Source organism: Dermacentor variabilis, chromosome 3 (assembly GCF_050947875.1).
Source record: "Dermacentor variabilis isolate Ectoservices chromosome 3, ASM5094787v1, whole genome shotgun sequence".
NCBI classification, from domain to species: domain Eukaryota; kingdom Metazoa; phylum Arthropoda; class Arachnida; order Ixodida; family Ixodidae; genus Dermacentor; species Dermacentor variabilis.
In genome coordinates, this window is record NC_134570.1 from 33552444 (window position 1) to 33567286 (window position 14843).

Below are 14843 nucleotides of genomic sequence, written 5' to 3' on the forward strand. Positions count from 1 at the left end.
AATTTAGTTACAATATTTTCTGATCCACGAGGTCAAAAGCCCTTGAAAAATCCACGAACACACCAATGACAGTAGCTTTATCTTCTGGTTGTGTTATTATATGCTGTTACGTTTCGCCTCCGACGTGCGGTATAGCCGGCGCGGATGCAGCGGACGCCGGGGCTTCGTTTACAGCGGCGGACATTTTCGCCAGTTCAGCGCTGTTCCAACGCCTCCTGCTGTGCGCGTCCAGGCATGTTTCAATGCCACGTGTGTGTGTGTGTGTGTGCGTGCGTGCGTGCGTGCGTGCGTGCGTGTGTGTGTGTGTGCGTGCGTGCGTGCGTGTGTGTGTGTGTGTGTGTGTGTGTGTGTGTGTGCGTGTGCGTGTGCGTGTGCGTGTGTGTGTGTGTGTGTGTGTGTGTGTGTGTCCACGCTTGTCAAAGCGCGGCAGCCGGGGAGAGACTTCTTGTCACAACGTGTCCGTGCGCCGCCGTCACGAGCGCCTCTTGCGAGCCGTTTCTTCTTGCCCTCGCCTCCGAGAGTATAAAAGCAGCTGCCCTCGGACGCCAAGAAAAGCTTCGATTTCTTCAGTCGAGTAACGTGGGCTCCCGTTTCTCCACTTCGGCCGACCTGACCGGCCGCTCTTTTGCGATGCTAGAATGAACAAGTTGTTCTGTTAGCAGTCGACTCATCCTTTGCCAGGACCTTCGAATGCTTCCAGCTGTGCCCCAGGCCGCCAGGCCAACGCTACCCTTGGGGCTTGCGACCCATTTGCAACAATGCTCTTTCTGTTCGAGTAATGCAGACTCAGTTGATTTGTTTTTGCAAACGCCAAACAGAAATGGCGTTAGCATGTTAAATTTATGAATGAAGTTAGACAGTCTTATATATATATATATATATATATATATATATATATATATATATATATATATATATATATATATATATATATATATATATATACGTAGTGTATTAGTCATAGGGACATAGGATTCGAGCGACTGTTGTAATTAATTTTGCAAGTGCTGCTCTGACTGCTGTACGCAAGTTCTGTCGACCAAGGAGAATAACTGCGGGAGGCAGCTAACGCGTGACATCCTTGGGCTTCCTGCACATGAGAGGCAACACATATCATCCACGTTCGAGGCCGAGTAGGCTGCACATGACAGATGACTGCAGACGCTATGTGTCTGTACCCAGTAGAGAATGTTGCTTTTCTGTTGACGATAAATGTATATATACGTCGAATAAAGGTGTGCATCTTCATAACACTAACGTCAAACACGTAAGATGAATTTTTTTTTAATGAAAATTCCTGTCGTCCGTTCAAACAAGACAGAAAGTCATAGAAAGATGGAAACTTGAAATTATGAAGTGTAGCCGAACAAGTTCACTAATGTGGAAAATTGGGCTAGTTGGTGATTAATCATCATACCTTGGTGGTGAAGCAGCGCACTGACAAGGACAAGGCGAATAATACACGCAAGAATACACAACACTGAACAACAAGGGTCCTTGTTGGACAAGAGTCCTTGTCGAAACGTTGGCTTTAAAGCGACATTACTTGTTCGACTGCTCCTCGTATGTCGTGCGTTTAGGCGCATAAACTCGTCATACTCGCCACGTGACCGTCTACTGCACATGACTACAATACTCAGACATTGCAGCAATACACTACTATGAATATACTACTCCTATAATTACACTACTACACTACTATAGATACACTACTCGGTATAATTGCACTACTGCACTATTATGACATCGTTGTGAAGTCGCCACTGACGTCTACGCCATCTACTGAGGCGACACCACCTCGCGCGCTTTCGCGCTTAGACGTAATTTGCAGCGAGTCGCGCAGAGTCTGGGCCATCTTTCTAAAAAGACAAAAACCTCGTCTGGCGATCTAACAAGAGTTTGGCGTGCGTGGGATCTGGGTATACATCTGGCATGGTTGGTTACAAAAATAAAAGATAGAAAAAAGAAAGAACGGCCCTTTCTTGTTTCCAAAGCGTCGCAGCGAGTCGCTTAATGTGTGAAAATGTAGATCTCGGCGAGCGAGATAAGGAGCGAAAATTAGTCGCAGAGCAGGCAAAATTCACGATATGGGCGTTGGCACCAATATATTCAAATATTGACCCCATTGCACCATAGATTGCACTATCACCGAGATCGCCGCACCTGGCCTCTTGGCCAGTAAAAGAAAATAAGAAAGAAAGAAAAGAAAGAAAGGCGTGTCAGCCAAAGTCGACGCGAAAGAAGACAACGTCGTCGTATATGCGCGTAAAAAGCAAGCGAACGAAACAGCTCGACAAGAATCAAAGAATAAGACAGTCCGGGAAAACATTGTAAGGTCTGACAATTAAAGGACGAAAATAATGCAAATGATTAAAAAAATATTATGAAATTATGCAACATTGCATCGTCTTTAATGCCCCCATTTCAGTACATGTGACTACATATACCGTGTACATCAACCTTGTCTTCTTTCGCGTCGACTTGGGTTGACACGCCTTTCTTTTTTTTATTACACGTACTACACGATTGGGAAGGTTCGAGAACACTGTAGGAAGACCGCGTACAATCGGCCAAAAGATCTCAACCCTTGCAATCACTGCATTCGCTTGTTCGCCTCCGTTGTGCCCCAGGTGAAGACCATGGAAGTCATCGACAACTTCACCGCCTGGAAAAGCAGTCCCTCTCTGGCGGTGTCGGTCTCCATGTGCACGCGCGTCTACAAGGCCCAGGCGGCCAAAACGATGGACGCACCCTGCGTGAAAAGCAAGTTCGGGGTCAACACCACTTCCAGCGTGAGTCTATTTGTGAGTGGTAGCAGCGAGGAGTTCGTTGAGACAACGTGACTAGAATAGCAGCCCCCGCTACACCACTCCGGATGGGCTGTATGCAGTGCGAACTGCCACTCCAGATACGTTCTTGTTCCCCATTTTTTCGCCCCACAATTGCCCACAATCTGCGCGCTACATTTGCGACTCCGCTATCGGGCCACTACGCTCCGTCTCACAATAGCGCAGAGTGGAACTTAAACAGTGCGGTACCCGCCGTGGTGCCGTAGTGGCTCTGGCCCGAGGGCGCGAGTTCATATCCCGGCCACCGCGGTTGCATATCGAAGGGGTCGACTCGAAATGGACAAGAACGGCACCGAGAGCGGCGCTGCTGCGCGGGCGTTGAGAGCGCCGCATGCGGGGCAAAATTCAACTAGCGGGTGGTACCCCTCTCCCATCTCTCGTTCGCGTCGCCTTGATTGCCTCTTGCACTGCGCGTGCTTGGGCACGTTTCGTGCTGCGCGCGGTGTGCGCCTACGTGTGTGCGCGTGGACATTTCATTCGAAGGGTGTTGTACAGTCTGTGTCACATTTAGGGGAAAACTCGGAGCGCATTGCATCGCGATGCGGCGAGCGCTTGAGTCAGGTGGCGGCAGCAGCTCGCGCAGGTGCTCGAGGGGCAGGATCTTGAACGGCGTCGTCTGCTACGGCGGCGCGCGCAGGCCGCATGGTCGGGAAATGTTCTACTGTCAGTTGCAGGGCGCCGATCTCATCGTTACTGAGTGAAATGAGCCGGTATTCTTTACTAAGCGTTGTGCGACGCCCACTGATACGCCTCGAAATTAAGTTCATCGCTGCAGGGCAGTCATGGACGGCGTACTGATTCCACACATTCTTGACAGCCCGTTTCTGGAAGGCGACTATATATTCTAACGCGATAGGTTGCCGATCCACACTGTTCGTGTTGTGCAAGAACTGCTGGAAGAGCGCGCACTCACTCTCTTGGAGTGGCCGCCTCAATCCCTGGGCGCCAACGTTATTTAAAATGTCTGGGGCTCGTTGAAAGTATCGCTGGCGTACCATCCCCTCTGTCAGTCGCCCGAGGATAGGCTTCGATCCACCATTGTCGGCGACTGAGACGTGCTGCGAATGAACACATCCCTGATCAAGTCATTCTACACTTCACTGCCTTCCAGGATCAGCGCTGTCATCGCTGCCGCTGGGGATATGACGAGATACTAACTGAAGTTCCGAGCGTGACGTGTCCAATTCCCCGCCGGCGGGCAGGGTCTGTCTGGTGTAGTGAATGATTGGGGAGAAAAATCACTTCCAGCTAATTGTCTTAACCTAAAACATTCCTTTAATCGTATCTATTTGTTTCATCGTGTTCGACCCCCATAGTTATCATTGTTGAGTGCTTTGTTTTCCTTTCGGGTCAAACAAAGACTGAGCACGTTGCGCGCACATCTTGTTGCGTCTTGTCGCTGCTTATTACGGTAGCACACACAGCGAAGAAATATACGTGCCCGCGCTCAGTACCCCGGCCTTTCGAAAGAACAAACGAAGCATGCTGTCAAAAGAAGTTTGTCGAAATCCATTATCGCCAATGAAGGCTCAGAGTTTGGCGACACACAACGTTTAGTAAAGAATATCAGCTCAGTTCCCGCAGTACCGATGAAATCGGTGCACTGCCCCTGACAGTAGCACGCTTCCCGACAATGCGGCCAGCGCGCGCCGCCGTAGCAGACGACGCAGATCACGACTCCGCCCCTGGAGCGTCTGCGCCTCCTCGAGCTGCTGCCGCCGCACGACTCCATTGCTTGCCGCATCGCGATGCAATACGTTCCGAGTTTTCCCCTAAGTGTGAAACAGACTGTACACGCTTCTATTTGCCTTTAAGAAGATCGGTACGCTTGACGATTATTTTTATGGCTGCAATGCGGCGAAAGGGCAGCGTCTCCTTAACCGTGTAAGTGACGCTGAGCAGGGAATTGGAAACGACACCATATGTGCCGCCGGAAAAATCGTCAGCACATACGATGCGGCACATACATACGGCACATATGAGCTAAAGTCATTTTTGCAGTTTCTCACAATACGTTTGCTACAAATCCGTGTTGTCTCTGATGGCGACAACGTACTTCCATCGACACTGGGCGCAAATAAACAAAATATATCACAGCATAGCACAACTACGACATGCGTCCACAACTTTAACTAGTACGTCCCCTACAATATCTAATAGAGGCAGCAATGACGACAGCTTGGCCATTTTTTAACGGTGCTCAAGAGATGGAAGTTGAAAGTATTAGTAATCATTCCTGCTTCAGCAATGCCGGCGCGACCAAGACGCGGTCGTGTATCGTCCAGTAACTCGATCGATCGGTGCAGTGGTAAAGCGGGAATGAACTCCGGTGAAGTTCAATGCATCGTGCACATATTCAATTTCTCGGCACGCGTGAACTTCTTCCACTGCTAGCGCATACAACAGGAGTGGTTTCTATTATTGGGCAGCGCACACACGAAAGAAACACGAGAAAGAAGACAGGACAAGCGCTCGTCGAACAACTTTATATAAATAAAAGGATTATGTACTGGGTAATTATTAAATTCATGTGGGTTACATATAAAAACCGTCATACACTCAGGAGTGATCAATGAACGAGCTCGCTTCGTTTGCCAGTTGTTTACTACGCTCGGCGCACCGCAGTAATCCATGTCTGTCGTCTGCTTTTTTCGTACCATTTTTTTGTGAATCGGCAGAATTTCATTGGTGGCATCAACCCTTTCGTGTTTACATTGCTGTCGTGACAGTTAACAACACAATAATAATTTCCGGTCATCCGAAGAGGCGCCGTCGCAAACAAGAGACGTTGCGCGCGCAGCGCGAACTGAACGCGGGCGCGATCGTGAGGGGAAGCGGCGGCGGAAACCTACACCCGTTCGAGATGAAATCGTTCCGCCAGGGGAGAAACGAGCGCTGGCGTCTAGGATGAAACTTGGCGTGCGGTCGTCCATGCAAGAACTCCAGGTGGTCGAAAATAATTCGCCGCCCCCCCCCCCCCTACGGCGTGCCTCATAATCATATTGTGGTTTTGGCACGTAAGACCCCATAATTTAATTTTAAAGCGGCGGTTGGTCAACCAGGAACGCGACCACGAGAACGCGCGTTTCCCTGCGCCGCGAGACCACCCATGTCAGAGAATCGTCTCTCCAGTGTCGAGCAAAATATTGAGCTCATTTCTCAGTGCCACAGTACGATTCAACTCCGCTACAGAGTCGCGGCGAAACGAACACCGCGACCATCGCCAGCGTTCCGCAGGCTGGCGATGGTCGAAGCTGCCCTCTGTATCAGGAGGGTCCGGGCTTGACACCATCTGAAGCGTATTTACTCGTATAACAATGTTTGTCGTGCAAATCGTAAGGTTTTCCATTGCTTACACCTAAAAATTGCTTCCAACTTACAAGATTTTTTTCGCTGTAAAGCAAACACAGTGAGGGACGTGGGCTGCTCCCTGCTAGGCATGAACCGTGGTGAAGCCAGATTGGACATTTTTAAACATGAAATTCTTTGAGCTCCCGTTGCATTCAGACGAGAGCAGCCGGGCATCGTTGCACTAACAAAACGCGATCATCCGGGAAACCAGTCAGAACTTACGAAAATGCGGTCTCTGGCCCCCAACTGTTCGTACAGGACCGCATTACATACGCTAGGTACTGCCCAAACAAATTACAAAAAATGTTGCCTCCGGGTTCTTCCTAATGTGTGTTCACAATATCCCTCAAGGAGTAACTTATAGTACGTTGAAGTTTTATTTGTCATTTCCAAAAGTGACGTTCAAAAGGCAGGTACAGGACACCTTACACTTGTCATCTTTCGGCGCTAAGGCAGGGTTGCTTGTTCGATGCCAGTGGTCCGTGAGTTCCGCGGCGCGGGTTTTGCGCCGGATCGAGAGATGGCGCCACGCTGCATGACCAAGCCGGCAGCCTCCGACGCGCCGCGGACGGCTGTTTAGCCGAGGCGACACTCATAATGAGTTTCAGTTCAAAACAGGTTCGTGTGCTGTGGTGAGGTGAGGTGTGGTGTGGTGTACCGTTGCGAACATGCACTATACCCATTTTAAGATTGTTTCTAGTATCACTTCCAACCAATCCGCTTTGCCGGTAGCCATTTCATGCTTACATCTACTCTCGATGACGAGAGAACCATAATCTTCATAGCTGGCTAAGCATGCAGCCACACAGACATAGAGTAACACAATTCGAAGCGCGCTTTGTGACATACGCACAGAGGCCAACGGCCATAATAAATAAATAAATAAATAAATAAATAAATAAATAAATAAATAAATAAATAAATAAATAAATAAATAAATAAATAAATAGCTGAGCTTCGCCCGTAAGGCGAAGCATCAATTGCGATAGCAAACTCTTAGACAGCTATACGAAGTAGGGATAGTGGTTTTATCAACCGTATAAACTTGAAAACATTCGCTTTCCAACTACATTAACAAGCATAGTGTCTCGCGCGCACAGGCAAACATGAACACATCTCACTTGATGACCGCGAACACTCGCTGTCAAAACGCTGTCTTGAGGAAGAGTAGCAGCAGCAGCGAGTAAATTGCCCTTCATGCTGGCTTTCGCTTCAACGCGAATTATGCGGCGACAACACAGAGCACACGAAGTCATCAGCCCTTGGTGTGCCTAGACTCTATACTCACCGCAGATCGCCTCCAAGATAGGGGCCACGCTCAGCCGCGCCATATGCAAGCGCTGCCGGAGTAGAATGCTCCCCTGATACCTTGCGCGTGATGGAAGACGGCGCGCTTTCTCTCCGCCTTGCTCCCTTGCGCGCGCGAGGTCGAGCCATCATTCTTTTCGGCTGACCCTTGCACGCTTTCACTCGCACCCACTCAAGGTTGGGCGCACTTGGACTTGGAAGTGAATTCTGGGGTTGTACCTGCGAAAGCCATGATTTGATTATGAGGTACGCCATAGTGGGGGACTCTGGATTAATTTTGAGCACCAGGGGATCTTTAACGTGCCACCAATGCACGTAGCAAGGGAGTCTTTGCATTTGGTCCCCATCGAAATGTGGCAGCCGCGGCCGAGATTTGTCCCCGCGACCTCGTGCTTAGCAGCGCAGCACCATAACCGCTAAGCCACCATGGCATATTTGCACTATACTAACATCATCCATGGGGACGACGACGAAGGCGGTGGTAATTCACCTTGAGTGTCCATATAATTGCTATCACAATAAATAAATAAATAAATAAATAAATAAATAAATAAATAAATAAATAAATAGTTCTTTCTTTACAGAAAGGGCACACTATACAACACACATAGCCATGCATAATTAGTGACTAATGGCACATTGCACAGCAATGGTACATGTTGTCCCCTTGCGTAAGTTAAAATACATATTGATTGATTGATTGATTGATTGATTGATTGATTGATTGATTGATTGATTGATTGATTGATTGATTGATTGATTGATTGATTGATTGATTGAAGAGACAGGCAAATCTCTAAGCTCGTGAACACACTACATCAAAATTACAATGAGAATGCACTTCTTCAACAGCTGCACCGATATGCCAATGCCGCGATTTCAAATCTAATGGTCTTATAATTAATAGATATCGTTGTAACATAAACCAGACATAATTATAACGGCCGTCAACAACCAGTGAAGCGAGCCGTCATCGCACGGCGTTTAGTCACACGCGCGATAAATAACCAGACATTGTCAATGTTACGCGGGGCAGGTCATTATCTCTTTCCTTTGTTTGCTTTTTTTATCGCAGTACTGCAAATCTTTGGACCCGTATGAAAATCCAGCCACTGACGTGACACAAAAGGTTGTGGTCGGGACATCTCGCAATATCAGGGCCGCAGACATTCTGAGCACTTTCGAAACCAGAATCACCATCAACTCCAAGGTAAAGCAAAACGCCTTTTACAGTTTATGTGTGTCGTTCGTATATTACTGCAGGTAGGTGCCCGATTTATAGGGGCATTGACCGAAGCGAGGGGAAGTAGGGGGGGGGGGGGTCTGTATATTGAGATATGCCATCTCAACCTGGAGCATTGTTGTCAGCGGAACCAGTCCCAAACGTAGCTTTTTCTTATCAACATAAATAATTGACGCTAATGAAGAAAATAAATTCATCTTAATGAATTCTAACAAATGCATGTCTTTTCTTACTTTGTTTCATGATTTTCGCATATAGGATACGAAACTGAATATAAGTCGTTATAATTTCCGTAAAAAAAAGTAAGGAAAAAGTGTGAAATTATGAGAATGGGTGCAACTCCCTTCCAATAGTGTGTATTTGAACTGAACTTTCTTTAAGCCATGAGCGATTTGTACTCAGGCCAGTGCACTGCCAATTGCAGGAAACCTGCTTATGCCAGAACTTTGGCCACCTATGTCGCATCCGTTCACCCCCCCACCACCACCACCTTCTGCCCTCCTCACGGCCAACGCGCACATACTTTACCCAAAACTTGGGGTGAAATTCGGTGCCGTACCTAAAGGATCGCCGGCGTAGGGAGGCCATAGCTCAATGCCAACTCTTCTTACCGAATTCTGATATACGCCCATTCCATGTCAAGCGGAATTTAGGAAGCCGATCTGCGTGGGAGAAACGAAACGAACCGCGAAGCGGGCTTCTCCTCACGTAAAGTCTTATTGTGGCGAAGTTAGCCTCCACCAACACCACCTTTAGCTGGTCACGCAAGCTCCCAGAAACAGCCCCCTAGGCTCGTCGTAAATATCGCAGGTAACTGACAGGAAATGCATTGAGTTAGGATAGCGATTTGGCCGAATTGGTCTGAGTTCATGTTGCGAATGCAGGCGGAAAGAGCCGGAGTATGGAAAGATTACACAAACACAAGCGCTTGTGTTTGCACCTCTTTCCGTTCACCACACATACATACATCTTCCCGAACTTCGATGTGTCGCGCTGCATTCATGCCATATGACCCGAAATAATCAAAGGGAAAATTAAACGGAGTTTCCAGGCCCCCGAATACATCTTCGCAACATCAGCCATTAGACGCTGCGTGACGCAAAAGCGCGGTTGGTTGCCGAAGTCTTCCGAGGACGCGAGCTTGAGCTTCACGTTATCGGAATTAAGTAACACCCCTGTAATTTATTACGCTGTCTGTAGTGTGAGGCGGCATTCTGGTGGCAGCTGAAGTCCCCTCCCCCCCCCCCCCCCCCCAACTTCAGATGCTCGCTATTTTAAATTTCTGTACTAAAAATAATTTTCGAGTAGCCATATATGACCCGAAGCCACCTATACAACGTTCCCAACAACAAAAATCTGGCGAATAGGAGAGTAGTAAAGTTGGCCGGTCAGTATTGGTTCGTATTTAATAAAAATATAATAAGCTGAGGATAGACAAAGACCCAAGTACTGCAGGAACAAGAGGTATAAATTCAACTGCTTATTTTGTTGGCGTGTTTACTGCGCTGTTTATTGTGTTGTTGTCAATTACGAACTGCGACGTTGCAACATTAAACCGCATCGGTTGTGGGACATATTTGATATCAGCACGGGAAAAGACGGGAAACGAAAAGGAAGTATTCCGAAGTATTATAATTATTATTAGCATTATTAAACAGCTTAAATTTATTAAGCGGAAGCTCTAGCTCGAGTGCTCCTATCTAAATACATGTAGAATAACTTTATAATAGAATAACTTTATTTACATCTACTTGATGGAGGAGGCTGCAAGTAAAAGCTGCTCCAGTAGAGGCAGCTTGACAAGGCCCGCAGCCCTGTAATGTAAAAGGAGAATTCGTTTTTCTCGGCAACCACTGCACCAAATTTCACAAAGTTTGTTGCATTTAAAAGAAAAACTTACAATCTAGTGACTGTTGGTTTGTCAATCTTTTATTAAAAATTGGGAAAAATCACACATTTTCAGAAAGCGATACTATCAAGTTTACAACTCTGCAACTGAGCAAAAAAAATGATATCACAATTCTCTGGATTGTATCTAATAGTATATCTAAAGCGGACAAAATTGATATGTTACGCATGAATATAAAAAAAATAGTAATATGAAAATGCAGGTTTTGCAGAACCCTTGTAAACAACTTAGCGAAGTTACATAAGATATAAATTGACAGATCAAATTTGTCCGCTTTGAATGATCTAATGGATGCCGTTTACAGAACCGCGATACCTGCTCTTGATGCAGAGCTATGAACTTATAAACTTCGAGCTTCTATTTTTTTCGAGCTTCCGAATTTTTGAACATTCTTTTAACAAAATTCAGGCCATAAATTGAAATTTTGCTTCCAACAGTCACTAGAATTTATTTTTCTCTCTTAAATATAACAAATTTCATCAAAATTGGTCTGGCGGTTATCTCAGAAAAGCGTTTCTGCGTTTTACATATATTGGAATAGGCCGCGTCGTAGTTGGGCCCGAGCTCAAGCTTCTCCTTAAGAGAAACACGCGAAAGGAAAGACCACCTGCGTGCGTATGCCATTAAAATACATAATGAAATAATTCAGCGAGCAGCCGCCTATCACAACATAACAAACCAATAGAGAGTTCAGATACACTATTATCATTCTGCCTTTGTATATGTAAACCTTCTGCAAGTTCGCGTCCTTTTTGATCAGTGTGCTAGATGATAATTTTAGTTCGATTAAAGAAAGGTTTGAAACCAAGCATTCCGTTGTTGTCGCCGCTTTCCGCCCCGATTTCAAGCATTCATCCATTCCAACTAGCCCAGCTATTCATCTAACAGCAGTTATGGAGCTTTAGCTTTTATGACGAAGCATTATATACTTGCCGCTGTTATTCATCTCAGTCAACGCGAAAGCTTTATTTGTAAGGGTGAGCATTTTACATATTTCGAAAACAGCTTTCTTTCTTGCTTCTTGGAAGTAAAAAATAAATAAAATGTCACTTTTTTTGCCTCATAGCTGAGCGCGTCTCCTTAGCGCGCAAACCTGCCGGGATGCCGGATGAATCTAGCGTGGTACCCAACGCGAACGGTTCTTAATAGGTTCCAACGACAAAGTTCAATGACCGTTGACAATGCGCGTTTACCCGGAGCGTAAGGACGTGCGTGATCTGACAAAATAATGTGCCGCCTTGTTGCTACCCAAAACTCTTACGTTGTGCGACATCAACAAGATGTTCGCGAACATGGACATCGGCTTGGCCCTGTTTGACCTCGAGTGCGAAGACTGGACTCGGATATGCCCGGCGCCCACCGCTGGCCTCTACTACAATTACAGGTTCCTCAACGTCAGCGGTCAGACTCGCTTGCTGGCGGCATCCGGAGTGGCCAGCGTTTGCCGTAGCCCGTTAAACGCACTCTCTCCTGGCCCGACAATTGAGTGTACTCGCACAAAAAATGTCGACGCGCAATGACGTGACAACAAGAAAACAACAAGAAACTTGGCGAGAAAAGAAAAGGGGGGGAACCCGCGCATTGGGCTTTCGGTAGTCCCACACACACCCACGCTTCACTTACACGTGCAGTATTCACGTGGTCTTGGAATGTGTTATACGCCAACAATCTTTGCTTTTGCCGCTTCGGATAATGTCACGACCAGTGTTGCGAGTTCATATATGAACACTGAGCGTCTGAACGCTCTAATTTGACCAAGATGGTGATGACATCGCGGCCTGTTCTGCGCTGTTTGTGCTTGTCATACGTGTGGAACTGTTCGCTTGTGCTGGCTACGTGCGCCATGCGTGCGCTTGCTTAGTCATTCTGACAAACTTCCGTGGGACGGTTCGTTCCTATGGGGTTTTCCGCTAGTGTTTCGGGAACCTTAAGGTTCAAGCGTGAACAGTTGAAATCCGAAATGTAATTAGAAAAAAAATACTAATATTTATGTGCATTTTTAGTTCAGCAGCGCTCAGCTGTGGTTCGTCGTGCCGAGCAACCTTTTGATTTGTGAGCCAATATGAAATACTTTAAATATATATTTCATAAACTGATAACCCCACCTTGTCGTTCGGAGGAAACGCAAGGTTTATTTAGTTAGGCCACTACCTAAAACAGCCGCGGTATCCTTTTATTTTGAAAGGGAGCTTATTTTGCAAAAAATAAAAAAGAGGAAAGGTCAAAAGAAGAAATAGTTGCAGCGAACGCTGTCAGCTCGTCCATGAGAAAGAACGAAGACGATCAGCGCCAGAGAAGCCCAGGCCAAGATCCGGGAACCTTTGGAGAACGGCGATTCGCACAGGCTGACGTTTCAATAGTCTAGGCCTGCTTATTTGAATGCAGTTGTTTGCTGGACACATGCCTCATCGACCCTTTCTTGCCTCCACAGACGCTAGAGGATTTCCCTGGTGAATGGGGGCAAAAACATTACTCACAGACGAAGAAGCCAGGGACAACATTGGGGAAATTGACCGTTTCTTTACAGTGACGCTGTTAAGGCCTACTTTCCCTACTATCGTGCCCGCGTGTAGAAAAAAATCACGAGGATAGTGCAATGCCAGGCCGACCCGCGGCGGAGGTGACGCAGGCGTTACGCACTCGCCAAACGTGCGCCGATCCCGAAGGTAGTGCAATGCCGCGTCGACCCGCGGCGGATGTGCAGTTCGCCATCAAGGGGCCCACATGCACAGCTTCGCTGGTCATCCTTCTTTACATAGTAGAAGGGCACTGAGCTTTTTTTAATTTAGCTGTACAAATATTTAACAGGGAAGAGAAAGGAGAGTGAACGAAATAAACACTTACCGAAGGTGGGAGCCATGCCTACACCTTCCTATATGCAATGCGTAGTGTATGCGCAATGTAATGCGCAGTTGAATGCGCAGATGTAATTCGTAACGCGGAACATGTAGGTTCGACACCCGCACGTGGCAAGTTGCTTTATCGTACACTCTCACTTCCGTTGTCGTGATTATTTCTACATTTAAATTAAAAGACAGTTACTTTGCCATGTATTTTATTTTCTTAGTAACATTTCGGTTCCAGGAGACAGGGACAAAACTTTGATGTAAACAACGCGGCGCCATATGCTGTCTATTAGCGCACCGTGGTGTCTACGTCTCCGTTTTGTCCTTGTCTGTTGGCTTCAAATGGTTATCCAAGTTTGCATGCCAATACGTCCAACACGCCGCAGTGGTACAATTTGTTTTCTCCGGTTTTTCATTGTCGGATCTGTCCATATCGGTATACCAAAACAAACAAGCAAACAATAAACGTTCATTACTCACACGGAGCTATTCTAACTAGATCTGCGAGAACATCGGTACACTAAAAAAAAAAGGATTAAGAAATTCATTCCACAAAGATAGACAGAGAGGGCCACGCAATATTCTCAATTCTAAATGTAGATCACACGGCCGCGAATATAGCATATCTTCTTTGCGAAGGTTCAACATTGTTTTCGTACCTAACGGAAAGACGCACACATTTAATGCGACTAAAGAACAAAAAGCGGAATAGCTTTACCTCAGAATCAAAGTAAGTACATATAGCATATCAGATGCACTTCATGAGGTGGCGCGCCAACTTTTCGACATGTCGTGCCACGAAAGTGGCTGCTCAGATGTGTGCCAGCATTGCCGTCAGTTAGGCTGCGCTCGACTCGCAGAAAACCCCCGAAGGCCGTACCGCGAAACGCTTGTAAAGAAGAATGTGGTGAGAAGCGCTCGCATACGTTCAACACTAATAGCAAGAGCAAACGCAAAGCATGAACAGTGCCCGTTCTTTACACGCCAACGGGACCACTCATTTGAAACGCCTGCCACCACGCCACATGCGAAGCTGCTCTTCACGCGTTCAGCTGGTCTCTGGTCAGAAATGTCTGGAGCGCTTTAACCGCGCCAGATATGAAAGAGTCGGGAGGTGCGTGAGGACGTGAAAACGAAGCTCTCCTAGTAGTTAGTTTAGTTATTAGTCCTGCTCCTTTTTAGGATTGGGGAGGGGGGGGGTGGAAGGCATGAGGGACTTAGCGCCCACAAAAATGGACCGCGTTTGCCTGCTACGCAAGGCTGACACCAATCTCCGGAAGGCCCAAACCGGAGCAGCCGAAACATGGTGGCAGCTTTTAAGAAGTCCCTTTTAATAG

At 46.9% G+C, this 14843-nt stretch overlaps 1 protein-coding gene across 1 annotated transcript in view; it reads left to right on the forward strand.

Annotated features, from left to right (window-relative positions):
* Window positions 1-14843, forward strand: part of LOC142574471 (uncharacterized) — a 42429-nt gene that overhangs the window by 27148 nt on the left and 438 nt on the right. Inside the window, exons 9-11 of the mRNA XM_075683537.1 lie at window positions 2631-2792; window positions 8584-8757; window positions 11941-12061. Of these exons, the coding sequence (XP_075539652.1) occupies window positions 2631-2792; window positions 8584-8757; window positions 11941-12061 (457 nt within the window). The remainder of the gene's footprint in view (window positions 1-2630; window positions 2793-8583; window positions 8758-11940; window positions 12062-14843) is intronic.